The 15,117-nt window shown below is 39.9% G+C and overlaps 1 protein-coding gene across 3 annotated transcripts in view; it reads right to left on the minus strand.

The window, feature by feature from the left end:
• Positions 1-1,142, minus strand: part of COL26A1 (collagen type XXVI alpha 1 chain) — a 212,211-nt gene extending 211,069 nt beyond the window's left edge. For all 3 annotated transcript variants that reach the window (XM_087957747.1, XM_087957753.1, XM_087957746.1), the window contains exon 1: positions 805-1,142. In XM_087957747.1, coding sequence (XP_087813873.1) covers positions 805-956 — 152 coding nt within the window. In that variant the 5' untranslated portion in view covers positions 957-1,142. The remainder of the gene's footprint in view (positions 1-804) is intronic.
• Between the last annotated feature and the right edge of the window lie 13,975 nt (positions 1,143-15,117).

Consider the following 15,117-nt stretch of genomic DNA (forward strand, 5'->3'; position numbering starts at 1 on the left):
TATTAATGTTTGAAATACTAAATTAGTTTAACTAGGCTACTGAACTAATGCTTTCTCGTCCACACTGAACCACTAACTAACTCAAGCAGAACCCGCTAAGCAACATTATTAAAATTAAAATACCAAATGAAAGCCAAGCACCAAGGTTTAAATTATTCTATGAACTCTATGAATTAACAGAGCTTGCATATTATGGAAATACAACAACCGGTGGGACTTTAACTGGGTGTACGATGTGTAAACAGTACTACCTAAATCGTAGGTGCATTCACACATTCAATGAGAGAAAAGCTGTAAAAAAGAAACTTGAAAATATAACAATTTGGGTCCGCTTTCTGGCATCGCATCTCCTTTGGGGACATCTAACTAAACTACGGCTTGGGCTTTCTCTCAATATTTCCTCACACCTTCCTTTTTTTCTTTTTTAAGCAAGAAGGTTAATACAAACTAGACAACGGGCTTGATAAAAAGGAGACAAACCTTAAGGAGCAAAAAGCAAGGGAAAAGTGAAGGAAATCTGCAGTAATCCATGTATGTAACTTATACTGGATCAGTCCAGGATAACCACAAACCAAAACTCCCATTACTGACTGGAAGAGGGAGAGGGAGGGAGGCGTGGAGAGCAACGACTTTCGCCTTTCGACCAAAGAAACGTGCAGGCAAGATTAAAAACTCCGCTTCTATTTTTTTCAGAAAGGGGCACCACCACCACCCCTTCCCAACTTGGCTGTGGGTCCCCTAATCTATAAGGGAGCCATTCGTTCTTAAGAGGCGCCGGGCCCTTCCCAGGTCTGGCTTACTCACCGACGATTGGCGAAGGCATTGCCCGCCGGTCCGCCGGAGCTCTGCTCGGGATAATTGTGTTGCAGAGTCGATGCTGGGAACTGATAGAGAAATCCGGTCCCGAAGGCACATCCCCAAAGGCAGCAGGAGCACCAAAAGAAAAGCGGATACATCTTGTGGGGTGGGGGGAACAAAACCTGGAGAGGCGCTTCGGAGTGCAACGAGCAGGACGCGGAGGAGACGCGGGAAGGACCCCAAGGAGAGACTTAGAGACACATCCTCCCAGAGGGCTCCGGCGTCGGGGGCTAAGGCCAAATGCAGGGGGAGGGGGAGAAAAGGGGGGACGGACTAATGCTGGATTATTTGTGGGGGGGAAGGAGCTGAAGAAAAGCTGGGGTTTAAAGGCACCCCGCCTTTAAAGGAGAGCTGCGTGCGCTGTAGGCGCACAAGTGCTTTGAGGGTGCTTTTTCAAACCGTAGTGAGGTTGGTTCAGCAGCATTCTACAAAAGGGGGCGGGAGGTGGGTGGGGGGCGCCGGTTTAACCCTTTCAGGAACGAGGCTGCGGCGGCGGCTGCAGATGTCACTGTTCCCATAGAAGAGAGTATTATGTGCCATTCAGGGTTGAACTGTGGAGTCCTTGGTGCTCTCTGTGCTTGAGCTGTTTGCCTGCAGACGTTTCATTACCCGACTGGAGTAAAAGCTTTGTGGTAAGGTAATAAAACGTTTTAAGGTAATAAAACGTCTGCCAAGCAAACGACCAGGCTTACAGAGCACCAAGGATTCCACAGGTGTAGCTGTCTTGAAATGCACAGTAAGCAGGAAGGCTGCACACCCGGAGTGGAAAAGCAAAAGGGAGATGGCAAGCAGGTAAATTTGGATAACAAATCCCCCCTAACAGACACTTCTCAATTCATATTCGATGTGAAGAGGCTGGGCTATGGCCCATGGGGGCAGAGCTATACACACACATTTAAATTCTGATCACATATTTACCTTGGATAGGTACTAGTAACTTAGTGTTACACTATAGGTGGTCCTGAACTTACAATCATTTGTTTAGCCATCATTCGAAGTTACAATGGCACTGAAAAAGATGACTTACGACCAGTTGTCATTTTTACGACCATTACGACTACATAATTCACTTAACTGAGGTGATTCGCTTAACAACTGTTGCAAAAAATGAAAAGGTGACTTACTTCCGCTTGTCATACTTATGACAGTTATGATCACATAATTCACTTAATTGCAGTGAGTCATTTAACAACCATTGCAAAAAACAATTCTAAAATTGAGTGCAAATGCCTTACCTAGCAATGGAAATTCTCTTCCCAATTGTGGTCTTCAAAAAGTGGGCTCCAAACTGGGCCTTCAGATCTTCCAATGGTGTATTCAGTTCCACTGTATTAGGGTCCATCCATCTTGCTGCTAGTCATCCTCTCCTCCTCCTTTGTGCTGTTCCAGCCAGTCTATGGGAATTGGATAGTTACTTAGGAATTATGAGCTGTCCCCTTAAGGGAATGCATCATGGTAAATGTAGTTAAAGATATCCTGGGAAATGTAGTTCATGTCACGTGGCCACATGTGTAATCCCGATTGGTCACTAATTTGACCCTCGCTGGGTTGGGGGAGTTTCCCTCACTTTTGCCTGAACTCCCTAACTCATGGGAGCTGCTTTCTTTCGCTACGAGATGGGTTAGGAGATAACCATCTTTTACTACAAGGCAGATATACAGTACAAAGGATTGGTCATTAAAGAAGAACTTCGTCACAAATGTGAGTTATGAGGATACCTGATGAACCAATAAATATACTTTGTTATGGACGTCTTGTTGAGTTATCTATCTGCATCTGTACAGCTTATAAATCCACTACTGTACAGGATACAGAAAAGTAAAAGATGGTTATCTCCTAACCCATCTCGTAGCGATAGAAAGCAGCTCCCATGAATTAGGGAGTTCAGGCAAAAGTGAGGGAAACTCCCCCAACCCAGCTAGGGTCAAATTAGTGACCAATCGGGATTACACATGCAGCCACGTGACATGAACTACATTTCCCAGGATATATTTAACTACATTTACCCCCTTAAGGGGACCGCTCATAATTCCTAAGTAACTATCCAATTCCCATAGACTGGCTGGGACAGCACACCCTTTCCAACTTTCCATCTGGGTGATGGCATGCGAGCACAAGCGCACACACAATTTTTGGCACAGGAGCCCAAAAAAGTTGGCCACCACTGTTCTAGGATCTACTGTATATATTCATTTTCTAGACTGTCTATGGTAATCTCAGGAGTCTTCTGCCACAGAGTATCTTAAGGAAAGCCATGACCTGCATTGATTCTGAACTTTGTAGGTGTCACACATCACAGCATTTAAAAATATTTCAAAGGTCTTCATTGCTATTCTACCAAGAGCTAATTTGTGGCAACTTTCTTGATTCCTGGTTCCTTTACTGATGGTGTTTCTGAAGATTTGGATAGACATGTGACAATTAATAGGCCCAGCATGGATTTGTTGCAGACAATACGGAATGGGATAACCCACCATCATAACCTCAGCTCCTTCCTTGATAAAGTTTGTAGTTCAGTAGATCAAAGGAATCATCTAGACATAGCGCATTAACATTTTTATTGAATGCCTCATGACATTCTCCTTTCATAAAATGATAAAATATGGGCTAAATGAGACTGTTAGATGAACTCACAGCTGGCTGAATAACCATACCACAAAAATGCTTCATAATGGCTCCAGCTTGGAGAGAAGTTTGAGGGGAATGTCATAGGACTCTTTCCTCGGCTCTGTGGTGTTCAATGTTTTTATCCATGACTTGGATGAAGTTACTAAGGGGATCAAATCTGCGAATGACACAAAGCTGTCATTAGCTGTGGCTAATGCCTTAGATAAAAGAGGGAAGATTCAAAAATATCTAAACAGATTTGAGCACTGGATTGAAATAAAGATTATGGAATGTAATGGGGAAAACGTAATGTTAATCATCTGAGAAAGAAAAATGAGGGGGACTAGTATTGACAGTAATATGCATGAAGAGAATTGTGTGTGTGTGTGTGTGTGTGTGTGTAGTCTTTAAGTAAATGTTGGCTCCTGGTGACTGCCTGGACAAGTTCGTGCAGGTTTTTCTGGCAAGATTTCAGAGTGGTTTGCCACTGTTTGCTTTCTAGGGCTAAGAGAGAATGACTGGCCTGAGGTTACTCAGCTGCCTTTGTGGTTAAAGTGGGGGTAGAGCTCATCGTTTCCCAGTTTATACCATGGTACCTTACTGGCTCTTGTCTTTGTTGACCACAAGTTAAATATAAAACATGAGACACCCTTTTTTTTTTATAAAAGAATTTTTTATTTTTTAACAAAATATACAAACACAAATACAAAACATAAAACCATCTTTCCATTGTACAGTGTGTCGGTTGGTACATATCTCTTGTGCACAATATTAACAGTCTTTCCCTCCTAATCTTAACTTGCAATTCATATTATATAGATCAACTATCAATATCATATTATATTATTATCAAACCATTATTAGACTTTGATTATAAATTCATATCATTCTTTTTGAGCAATTTTCAGCTTTTACAATGTCTAGTTCATAATATCATTCATCTCACCATCATCCATCATATGGAGAGCATAGCATCTTATACGAAGGCAACAATCTTGTTTTCTTAACCTGCCTTAGAATTTAGTATGTTCTGTCTATTCAGCTGATACAAATATAAGAGCTATAACTTGGGGGGGGGGGGATATCCTGGGTTCGTAAGAGTATTGTAAAAAGAGTTCATTGTTCATTACCAATAGTTGCTTCAAGCATCATAAATTACCAGGAGACTTTGGAGTAAATTTAAATACATAATACAAAACAGAAGATACTGCATTCTAGTCAGCCAAAACATTTCTAGGTGCAAGATTTGGAATAGACTATGAATTATTGTTTCATATGTAAAGGATAAGATTAGAGAATTAAACAGAGTAGATTTGCCAGGAAGATTACATCTGGAGGATATACCCAGATTCTTGGGAGCTGAGTGGTACAGGAAGGGAAGGGGAAGGGAAGGGGAAGCAATGGGAGAGATTCAGTACTGATTCATGAAAGAATCTAAAGCACAGTGGGAAGAATTAAGCACTGTGAAAAAGTAGAGAAAAGTTCTCAAAATTTCAAGAAAAGCTCATATGATGAAGGATGAAAGGCTTGGCCAAAAAGAACATAAAATGACTCAATCAAGGAAAGAAAAAGGCAGGGAAAGTATCTCAGGAAAGTCAACAAATAATAGAAAATAACAAGAAAAGGAAAATAAATTATGTTCCTATATCTGTTTAATGTATCCAATTAACATAATACAGGTAGTCCTCATTTAGTGTGTCAGAAAAGCTGAAGTAAGCACAGTTTTGTTTCACCTAGATCAATAAATTGAGAAGCATGCATGCCATTACTTTAATAAATTAGCAAAGACTTAGTATGAAAATAACAAATCTTTGTTAATGTTAAAAATTAAGAAGACCACAAAGGGAATGTCAACCTGCAGGCTTAGTTCATTCCCAGTTAATGGGAATGATATTAAGGTGTAAATAGTTTTGTTTTCTTAGAGTCAGAAAACAGTTTTCTTATATAAGAATAGATAAAGATGGAGAAGCAAAGAGATCAATCCATGGAAGAATGCAATTACAAACTTGGGTAAGATCATGTCACAAGGACAGAATTGTAAAAGAAAATGTTTTTCTCGGTGATAATAGGCAACTGGATGAAAGCTGGATATTGAAAACATACAAGAGAAAGAAAATGAAAGCTTCTGAATTATAGATTTAAAGTTGGTTATATACTGAAGTATCATGGACTAGAAGAAGAACTAGCTAATTGTGTGATTGTTCAAAGTGGGTGGTGGACTTTAATATATTTTGTCAAATTGGGGAAATATAAAAAAGGGAAGACAGCAGAAAAAAACTGATGAATGGGATAAGGGAAACCAATGAAGTATCTTAGGAGATTTACAGATTAAATCTGAGCCAGGCTGAGATGTTAGGTATTGGTCAATACCAGAGGTTTTCAAACCTCAGGCTATGAAAACTGTTAATTTAAAAATATCTCATAAATCTTGATCAGGAGGCAAAGTTCTAGTAATAAAAATTTGGCTATTTGCATCTGAACTCTTCCCCTCCCCCCACCGCCGATGTCTCAAGGAACCTCATCAGTTTGAAAGATCCTGCTCTCTATGTTGGTCATCCCAGTTTTTTCTTTTTTATATACTTTATTAAAGTTTTACAAAAGCTTAAAAAAATTGAACAAACAAAAAGATTAAGAAAGAAAAAGATAAGAGAAGCTGCAAAGGAATAAAGTAAAACAAAAAGAAATAAAGAATAACTTGCTATTTTCAGGATAGTTGCAAATATATAATGCATTGAACTTTTTATCTAAAATTCAGCAATATCTGTATTTCCATAAATACAGAAGTGTTCATAAACACTTCTATTTGTCAAATCTTAAAATTAATGTAGCATTTCTTTCCGTTTCTAGCAAAAAGTCAAAAAGCAGTTTCCACATGGAAACAAAATTAGACAAATTCTTTTTTTAATGAAGATAGTAAGTTTTGCCGTCTCAGTCAGTTCCATTATCTTCACCATCCATTCTTCCATTGTGAGACTCTGTAAATCTTTCCATCTCTGAGCATACAAAAAATTTGCTGCAATTATATATAGAAGCAAAGTCCCATTTTTTTCTCTAACTATTTATCCCTCAAACCTAACTGGTCATCTCAATTTAATGGCATTGAAGATCACATTTATGTTCCGAATGCAATATCTAGTGAGGATGGGCAATGGGAATTATAAGAGTTGCACTCAATAGGTTTGGAGATATTGGGAATATGCCAGCCAGGCTGGAGGGAGGGTCAAGCAAGGGCCTAGCTTGGAATCTTCACGCAGCCACAAGCAGGAAAAACTTAACTTTCCCCCAAGATCTATGAAGAAGCCTTATCTGATAGTTCCCAGGGGAAGGAAAGTGGTCTTGTGAGATTCTTGTAACATATAATGGTATATAATAAAGTTACTGACTTTTATTATTCATGAGTGGCTCTGGTTGCTTGCACCTGACAGGAAAATGGCTTTTTGAAGAAGGCTGGGATAGGAGCGGAGCAATGAGGGGCATATTTATCTCTATTCCCTTGCATCATTTGCCGAGTTTAATTAAACCGCTCCAAGCACCATTGGAAGTGAATATAGAATATAGATCCTGATGTCCTGGACAGTATGAGAAATAAGATAATGGGCTAAGAAAATGATGACAGTAAATAGATTTTTTTAAAAAACTTCTTTATAAGAAAATCTAGTTAAATACAATTTACCTGTTTTGCAAGTTAATGTGGGTTGGTTTTGGAGAAGAGAGAGAAAGCAGCCTAATTCTTTTAGAAATGGCAAATTGAAGATGACATACATTCTTCAGTCTTTTAGAGATATGTCATATAATGGCTTATATTAGGGGTAATAAATAGGTTCTCTCTTTCCCCCTAAGGTGTCTTTCAAAACTGTCTATTGGAACAATTTCTCAAAACTATGTTGATAAATTGGAAGCAGCACAGTTTGGAAGCAGAAGCAGCCAACAAAAATACCCATTCATTCCTGATAAGGGAGATTTCTTTTCCATGTTTAAAAAAGAGCAACCTAGAAATATGAACAGGCCAATCCATAAAAAGCACTGTATATTAATAAGGTAACAGAAAGAAAGGGGACAGTTTTACTACTAATTTGAAGAGTCAACTTGGACAATGAGACAATAAATAATAAATAAATGTCTTACGTGTGTTAATTAAACATTTTCTACATAACAACCATTCAGACAACCTTTTAATTGGATGAAAAGTAATTTCTGCTGTTTTCTGTGTCTGGGTTCCCATACCATGCTGAGCTAAAACGTGATTCATTTGTCTTTGGTTTAATGGCTTGCAACACAAAACATGGCTTACCTGCAGGGATGGCTGGGTCTGCAGCTGCATGGTGCCTGTCCCCTCTTTGCAGCCTTCTGTCCGTGCTTCCTGTTTTGAGAGTAAGTGTATTATACCCTTCCTGAGGATGAATGGGGTTTATTCTCCTGAGCATGTCTCTCAGTTTTGTGTTATTATAATAGATGGTTTTATTTTTAAAGTAGATTTGTATTGGTATTTGTCTCAATTGTGCATTGGGGAGCTGAGAGTTGGCTACTAGAGTGGTTGACAATATAAGCCCATCAGTAGTAAAAAAAAAAAAGAAAGAAAGAAAGAAATTAGTTAAAATCTTCAATTAGTAAAATGTAGCTTTTTAAAAATCAGTACTAAATTAGTACTATTAATAAATACATTTTTAAATTAAATTTTAAAAAGCACTTTTTAAATGAGTAAAATGTAGTACAGATTAGTTTTAAAAACAGTTAAAAAAGAAAATCTTTGAAATTCCACTGAATAACACAGTTCTGCCTATTGGCTTTTTTTTTTTAATGTAGGCAGGAGATACCAGTGCTCCTTTTCTCTTGCAGGTCAGCCTTCCAGAAGACCACACCCCACAAAATTAGATTGTCTTTGATTCTGCCAGCCTTTTGTTAAGCACTACAGGTCGGGATGTGCTCTGAGGACTAAGGAGCTTATTTAATTTACCATATTTTAAATTATGGTTAGATGACGCTTGAGATGTTCCTGTTCTTCTGAGTGCTTATTGGGTTTGTTCTAGGTCAGGGGTGTCAAAACTCGATTTCATTGAGGGCCACATCTGGGTATGTACTAAAGGTCAAGATTTCATTACAGCCCTCCCAAGCTCTGCTTTAGCTGGCAGAGGGCTGCAGGAAGCTGTTCCAGCTGAAAATGGAGCTTGGGAAGGGTCCATTTTCACTGGTAGAGGCCCCACGGCCCGGTCCTTTGCTGTTTCCAGAGTGGCCCCCGCAGGCCACATCTAAGTACCCCACAGGCCAGATCTGGCCCATGGGCCTTGAGTTTGACACCCCGCCCTGTTCTAGGTGACCATTGTTATCTTTTTATTCTTGATAGCTTTTTTTCTTTTTGCATTGTTTTAAAGTATTGCTTAGAGTCACATCTAAGAGATGGGCAGCCATAAATCCAAGTTTTTATATTCTTTATTCATTTGTTAAATTTGTATGGTGTCCACCTCATTTTCAAGCAACTCTGGGTGGCTTATAAGTTGCTTTCTTCTGCTGCTGCTTCTGCTGCTGTCTCTCTTGCTATTCCAGCTCGGGCCTCTTCCACTCCATTCTCTGCCCATCTGCCATCACTTCATTTCAGGCATCCAGCTTGGCTAGATTCTCAGGATCCCCCTCCAGTAACTCACTTCACATGGAGACCAAAACAGCTTTGCCAAATCAGTCCTTCCATCCTCACCACCTTTTGCTTTTCTGTTTCTTTCTCATACTTATTATTCCCAATGGAGGATCTTGTCTTGTTTTCATAAGCTTTGTCCAAATCAATTTGATTCATTCTCCTCACCGGCCTGAGCAGTATCATAACTGAGCCCCAGAGAATTCTCTGAGCAAATTAAGTCAGATGCCAGAATGCTCTACTCCCTCTTTTGTATCTTTCAGCTAAAATACAGCTTGGCTGGTGATATTCTGAAGCTCTCCCAAAGGTGCTTTTTCAAGAGGCATCTGGACTTCCTTGTTTTTTCTTTGAAGACGTTTCACTTCCACCATCCAGTCAGAGCTGAAGAAGTTTCTTGGATGAGAAGATCCGATGGGCTCTTGTTAAGCCTGGATTCCCCAACGGGTGTTAAGGAAAACAAACTAAACAGAATGTACAGCGAAGTCAGATAGGAAGGCAGGTGAATGTGTGAGATAAGTTTTCTAGTTAACACGCAGTAAAAATATAGATACGCTTGTGCTATCAAAAATATTGTTTATTCCATTTAAGAATTATAGCATAGTCAAAATAAACGGTCCATTAGTCATATATCATTTCAGTCAAGTCTTGTCGGGGATACTCTATTTGCTAAGTCCGTGTTGAATAGCCAATGTCAGTTCACTTACAATAAATCAGTCCAATCTTTATCTTCTCTCCGTTGAGAAAAATCAACACTCCTTTTTCTCTCCCCGTTCCAGCAAGAACGCAGTCATCAAATCCTTCCAGTAATTAAGGATCAGTAAGCCAGAGAGAGCGAGCTGCAATTGCCTCGCTTCTGATATAGTGCTTTTACAACCACACCCTTAATTACATTCTTGCTGTTAAAGTTACACACACTTTAACTAACAAACCATGATACCATATTCATTATTTTTACCCAAACCAGTTAGGGTAAACAATGTTATCCCTAACAGCTCTGACCCTTGGCTTCTTCAAGCCCTTGAAGATGTGGCCGTGTCACCAGACATGGAAACCCAGGTCTGTCATAAAGCCTGTGCAGTAGATTTGTTGAAAGTTGTTGTTTTTATGCCTTGGTTGCCAATTGTATATTTTATATGGTTTTTAATGTTTTTATATATTTACATTTCTTTCTTTTCTTTTTTTCCAATTATTTTAAGCCACTCAGAGCCATGTATGTAGGATGGGCAGCTGTATAAATTGAACGGATGGACGAACGAATGAACAAATGAATGAATTTCAGAGCTTCAGAACTAAGGAGATTCTCAGTCATCCAGATCATGGTTTTTCTTTGAAGACGTTTTGCTTCTCATCCAAAAAGCTTCTTCAGCTCTGAGCTTGGAAGAGGGTGTTTTGGCACTGGCGAGGGCTGCAGATGCCTTCGTCCTTACATTGTTCTGCTTCTAGTTCTGCCAGTTTATTGTACCTGATGGCTGACTCTGTGACTGTGAGGAGATCTAAAATTGGTAGCTGTTCTGGTGTTACTGCAAAATTCAAACCTTTGGCCAAAACATTATTTTCTGCTGAAGAAGCTTCTTGGATGAGAAGCAAAACGTCTTCAAAGAAAAATCAGAACGTCCAGTTGCCTCTTGAAAAGCACCATCACCTGGATGACTGAGAATCTCCATAGACATTTAGCCATCCACTTTGGGATGAACACCCTTCGAATGGTACAGGAATATGAATGGATTTCCAGAAAAATTGCAGACCATAGGAACCATTTGCGCTTCAGTCTGAGATGCAGATAACAGACTTATCCCCAACAGCCTGTGCCTGTGTTCAACAGTGAAGGGGACACAGGGCAGAAAACATCGTGCAGAAAACACAGCTCCACAACACCGTCCTTTCAGCAGTTCCAAGAAGGCTCCACACCCATTTGCACTACTCAGGTGACCCTGAGGACACAGACAAACCTCCAAGTGGCCTCAACGACTCTCTAAAACAATTCAAATGACCAGATGACTGCAAGGAATATAAATCCTTCCATTCCCCACCATCCAGTCAAAACTGAAGAAGCTTCTTTTATGAGAAGTGAAGCATCTTCAAAGAAAAACAAGTCCAGTTGCCTCTTGAAAAAGCACCTTTGGGACAACTATGATCTGGATGATTGAGAATCTCCATAAACATCCACCTGCTAAGCCATACATACACTGTGGGTTTCAGCCCAGATTATGGCTAAATTCACAATGTATGAATCCAGCTGTTTTCTTAAATCCTCAACAGTATACAATCTATTCCTGCAGAAACAGTATACAGTCAATCCTTCATTTCTCTGACACAGTACTATATATATTTTTTATTTTTAAAAATAATAACATGCTCCCTCTGGATTTAATGTTTCTAAAACACAATCTGCCTGCTTCAAAACAGTATCCAGCTTAAGGTTAAAATATATTGGATGTAAAAAGCCAAATAACCTGTTCCTCCAAATTAAGAAAACACATGCTGTGTGTAAAAGCAAACCTTTTTTAATGTGATGCTGGGAATTATTTGCATTCCCAGCCAATACTCATTAAATACAGTTGTCTGAGATAAGAGCACGCCTTTCAGGGTTGTAAAAAGCTGCCAAGAAACAGACGTTCACTTAATTAGCAGATAAACCGACAGAAGTTCCAGCAAAGACAAGCCAGGGCTTCGATGAGGAATCAGAATCTAATGAACTTCTTTGCTTCCTGCAAAGAGCACATCACCGAGGGCTGGCTTTTATCCCTTATGGGAGGGGCAATCACCTCCCAGCCTTACTCCCGAGTCGCCCTGCTGCTTCAGCTGCTCTCTCCTTCTAGCAGCCCTGCGCACACGCACACTGGGACCAGGCTCTCTGGGGTCCTCTGCTTTGCTGCTGCCAGACTCCAAAGGCTCTGAAGGCAGCACCCCATTCTGAGATAGTCCTGGCCCCATCCCTGCATCAAATGTAGGACCCTCGTCCAAGTCCTCACCAGACTCCCTGACTGGTTCCCTTTCATCCTCACTGTCTGACATCTCTGCCATCTGCACCAGCTGCCGGCGAACCACGACCATTAAATGACAGTGAAGAGAGACAATAAAGGCAAATCTTTTCTGCCAACTGATGGTTGACCATGATATGAAACAAACCAGAAGTGGGGAATAAATATTGTGTGGGGTTATTAACCTTACGGAAAAAGAAGTTGGAAGTGACTGGGATCTCTCACACACACACATAGGTATGAAGACTGTGCTTACACACTCAACTACAACCAAAAATAATCAAGGTTATTACTTGTTAGCATGTTAAAGGAATTCAGCTGCTATCTTCTAATCTGCACTCATTAAACATGCTGTATGAAGCTGGTTTATTTAGGTTAAATTTAATATGCTGTATGAGTTCAGCTATTGGTTTATTCATTCAATCCTTATCAAACAAACTATGGCCTACTTGGCTGTAAACATTTGAGTGGCTACAGATCAAGAGTTTAAGCAGTTTGAGTTTTACTGTAACTATTATTAAATAATTAGGAGTGGGAAACACAGTAATTGCTAAGTAATTGGAAGCCAGCTGCTGAGAAGCTGGGTTAGACATCTTTTATTGTGATTAATATAAGGATCCAGTTTCAAATTTGTGGGATAACCATGGTTTGATGATAGCCATCTCAATAATGGTTAGGATTTACCTCGTGTGCTAAGCCAAATCAGACAGACCACATTATTGTTTTAGCACTGTGTATGAGTGCAGCTGGTTGGAGATTGAAGAGAACATGAGTTAGTTACAAGTAGACATAATATTTTACTTTCGGTAATCAGATTTTATTATCTTCTGTTCCAAAAACACAAGCAATATGTACGACGGTTTGCAAATGTAATTTGCCAGACAGAACAGTGAACAAAGAAAAAGTTAGGTATGCCTGGGATGCAAGCAAAATATCAGCCCAATCACTGTCAACTTTAAATTTAAAAAAAAGTATTATTAGTCTCCAAGCCCAGATGTCAGCCAGGGCTCTCTTAGACCACAGGCGAAGATAGGGGAAAAAAATGTAACTCAGGCAGCAAATGGGGACTTGCAGCTTAACAGACCAGGCTTTTACAAGCCTAAGCAGAATTTTATCATCTTATGCACTTGCCAGTATTTTAGGCACAGGGGATGTGAGCCAAAAGAAATCTTCCCAATCATCCACTTGTGTTTTGAATTTGTACAAGTGAACTCAGCTAAGTGCCCAATGTGATATAGAACCAGACAATAACCAGAAGGAGAAGGGCAGTAGTTCCAACCATTAGTAATCTACTCCCACGTTTTAGGGACCCTTGTGAGATCTGAATTGGGGAAAAGGTTTGTGTAACTATGTCAATAAATAGAGATAGAGGAGACTTGGAACAGACTTAGGTTCGAGGGAATTGTCATCCCTTTGAGGTTGTCCGGACAAGGGGGTGGGGAATCTTGGCGGGAGTACCTCTGTTTCTTAAAGGAGGCAGTAAATTCCAGAGAAAACCCCCAAATAAATGACTGTTCTGAATACTTCCTGAATAAGTCCCAAACTGGACGAGGGAGGGAGGGAGAGAGGGAAGAAGAAGTTCAGGTGGCTACATCCTGGAATCTCTCAGAGTATGGGTAGTCCTCAACTTATGACCATTATTGAGTTGTAAGTTGTTATGGTTGTAAGTCAAGGCATCATATGACTAGATCCATTTTTTTATTATGCAAACAGTGTTATCTATGAGCAAATCCATTCCACCCAATGGGTGTTATTTTGCAAAAAAACAGAAGTAAATGTTCAAAACTGGCAAAAATATCAAAAATCATGGTCACATAATGTTGTAAGAGCTGTTTGCCAAGCACCCAAAACATTATCACATGGACTGTGGGGTTTGGCATCGTCGTAAAACCCATGATGACCTATCAAATTCAAACTGGGCTATTTGGGCTGCTTACGCTACACAGTGTCAGCACCTGGAGGACAAAGTTTGTTAAGATGGCAATCGCAACCACATAATTGAAGCTTTGCCCATTTTTTTTATATAAGAAACGGGCAGGACTTCAGTTAGGCAGTCACAGCTGCCATCTTGACTTTTTTGCTGTCCACCCTCAAAGATTCCACTAGGGTCATGGTAAGAATGAGGCCAATTTGCCAAGAAGAGTTTGAGAATCCCTTCCACACTATTCCACTCAAGCCAGAGGATTTCAAGGGAATGAGCTATGAATTAGCTACCTGATGAGTGAGCTGCTCCAGAAGTAAATAACTGCACAAACCACCCTGGGAGCTAAACTTGAAGAAGTGTTATTCCTAAGGAAGTATTGAGTTGCACAGCCAAGGGTCAGGTTATCGAATGCAATGAAGTCACCGCCTTGTCGCCAGCGAGATGACTTTCTCCTTTAAAAGAAAAAGAGAGAAATTGTACTGGAAACCAGGGTGCCAGTAGGCCAGGAAGTGTGTAGCCCACCCACTCACAGGCTAAATCAGCAGCCAATCCAGCATTCTGCTCCCTGAACCAGATAATTGGGGGGAGAGAGAGAGAGTTGGGTGGGATACTGTTTCATATTTCACTTTCTATCCTAACAAAAAACAGAACACAGGCGGGGACTGGAGAAAAGGAGGGGCTGCTACACACAATGAAAACCTGTCAGTCTTATTAAGTTAAGGGCAACAGAAAGGAAATTAATTTAAATACAGTCAGCCACTAGGGGATACTGTTGCTCTATCGATTTTTATATTAACAATTGCTTTATTAAGAAAGGGAAACTGCTCTGAGTGTCCTTTTAGGTACCCTCTTTCTAGGTTTTCAGCAGAAAACTTTTACCGCTTTTGATGCAATCACGGTTTTACTTTTCCTGCAATTTCTTTACCTCCAATCCTTGCGTTGTAGAGAGTAATCTGGACAACATTTTGAAGAAGTCAGAATCTGCAGCATTCACACTGCAGACCAAGAATATTGTGTTTCCAAGAAAGAATCAATTCAGTTAAATATTCACTTGAGAAGAAACAGCATGCTCTCTGAGCCAGTTCTATATACACTTACAAGTAAAATAGAACATAGATTTT

Source organism: Notechis scutatus, chromosome 1, assembly GCF_049901735.1.
Source record: "Notechis scutatus isolate UNSWTSFEM ecotype Mainland chromosome 1, rNotScu1.2, whole genome shotgun sequence".
In the NCBI taxonomy this organism is placed as follows: Eukaryota; Metazoa; Chordata; class Lepidosauria; order Squamata; family Elapidae; genus Notechis; species Notechis scutatus.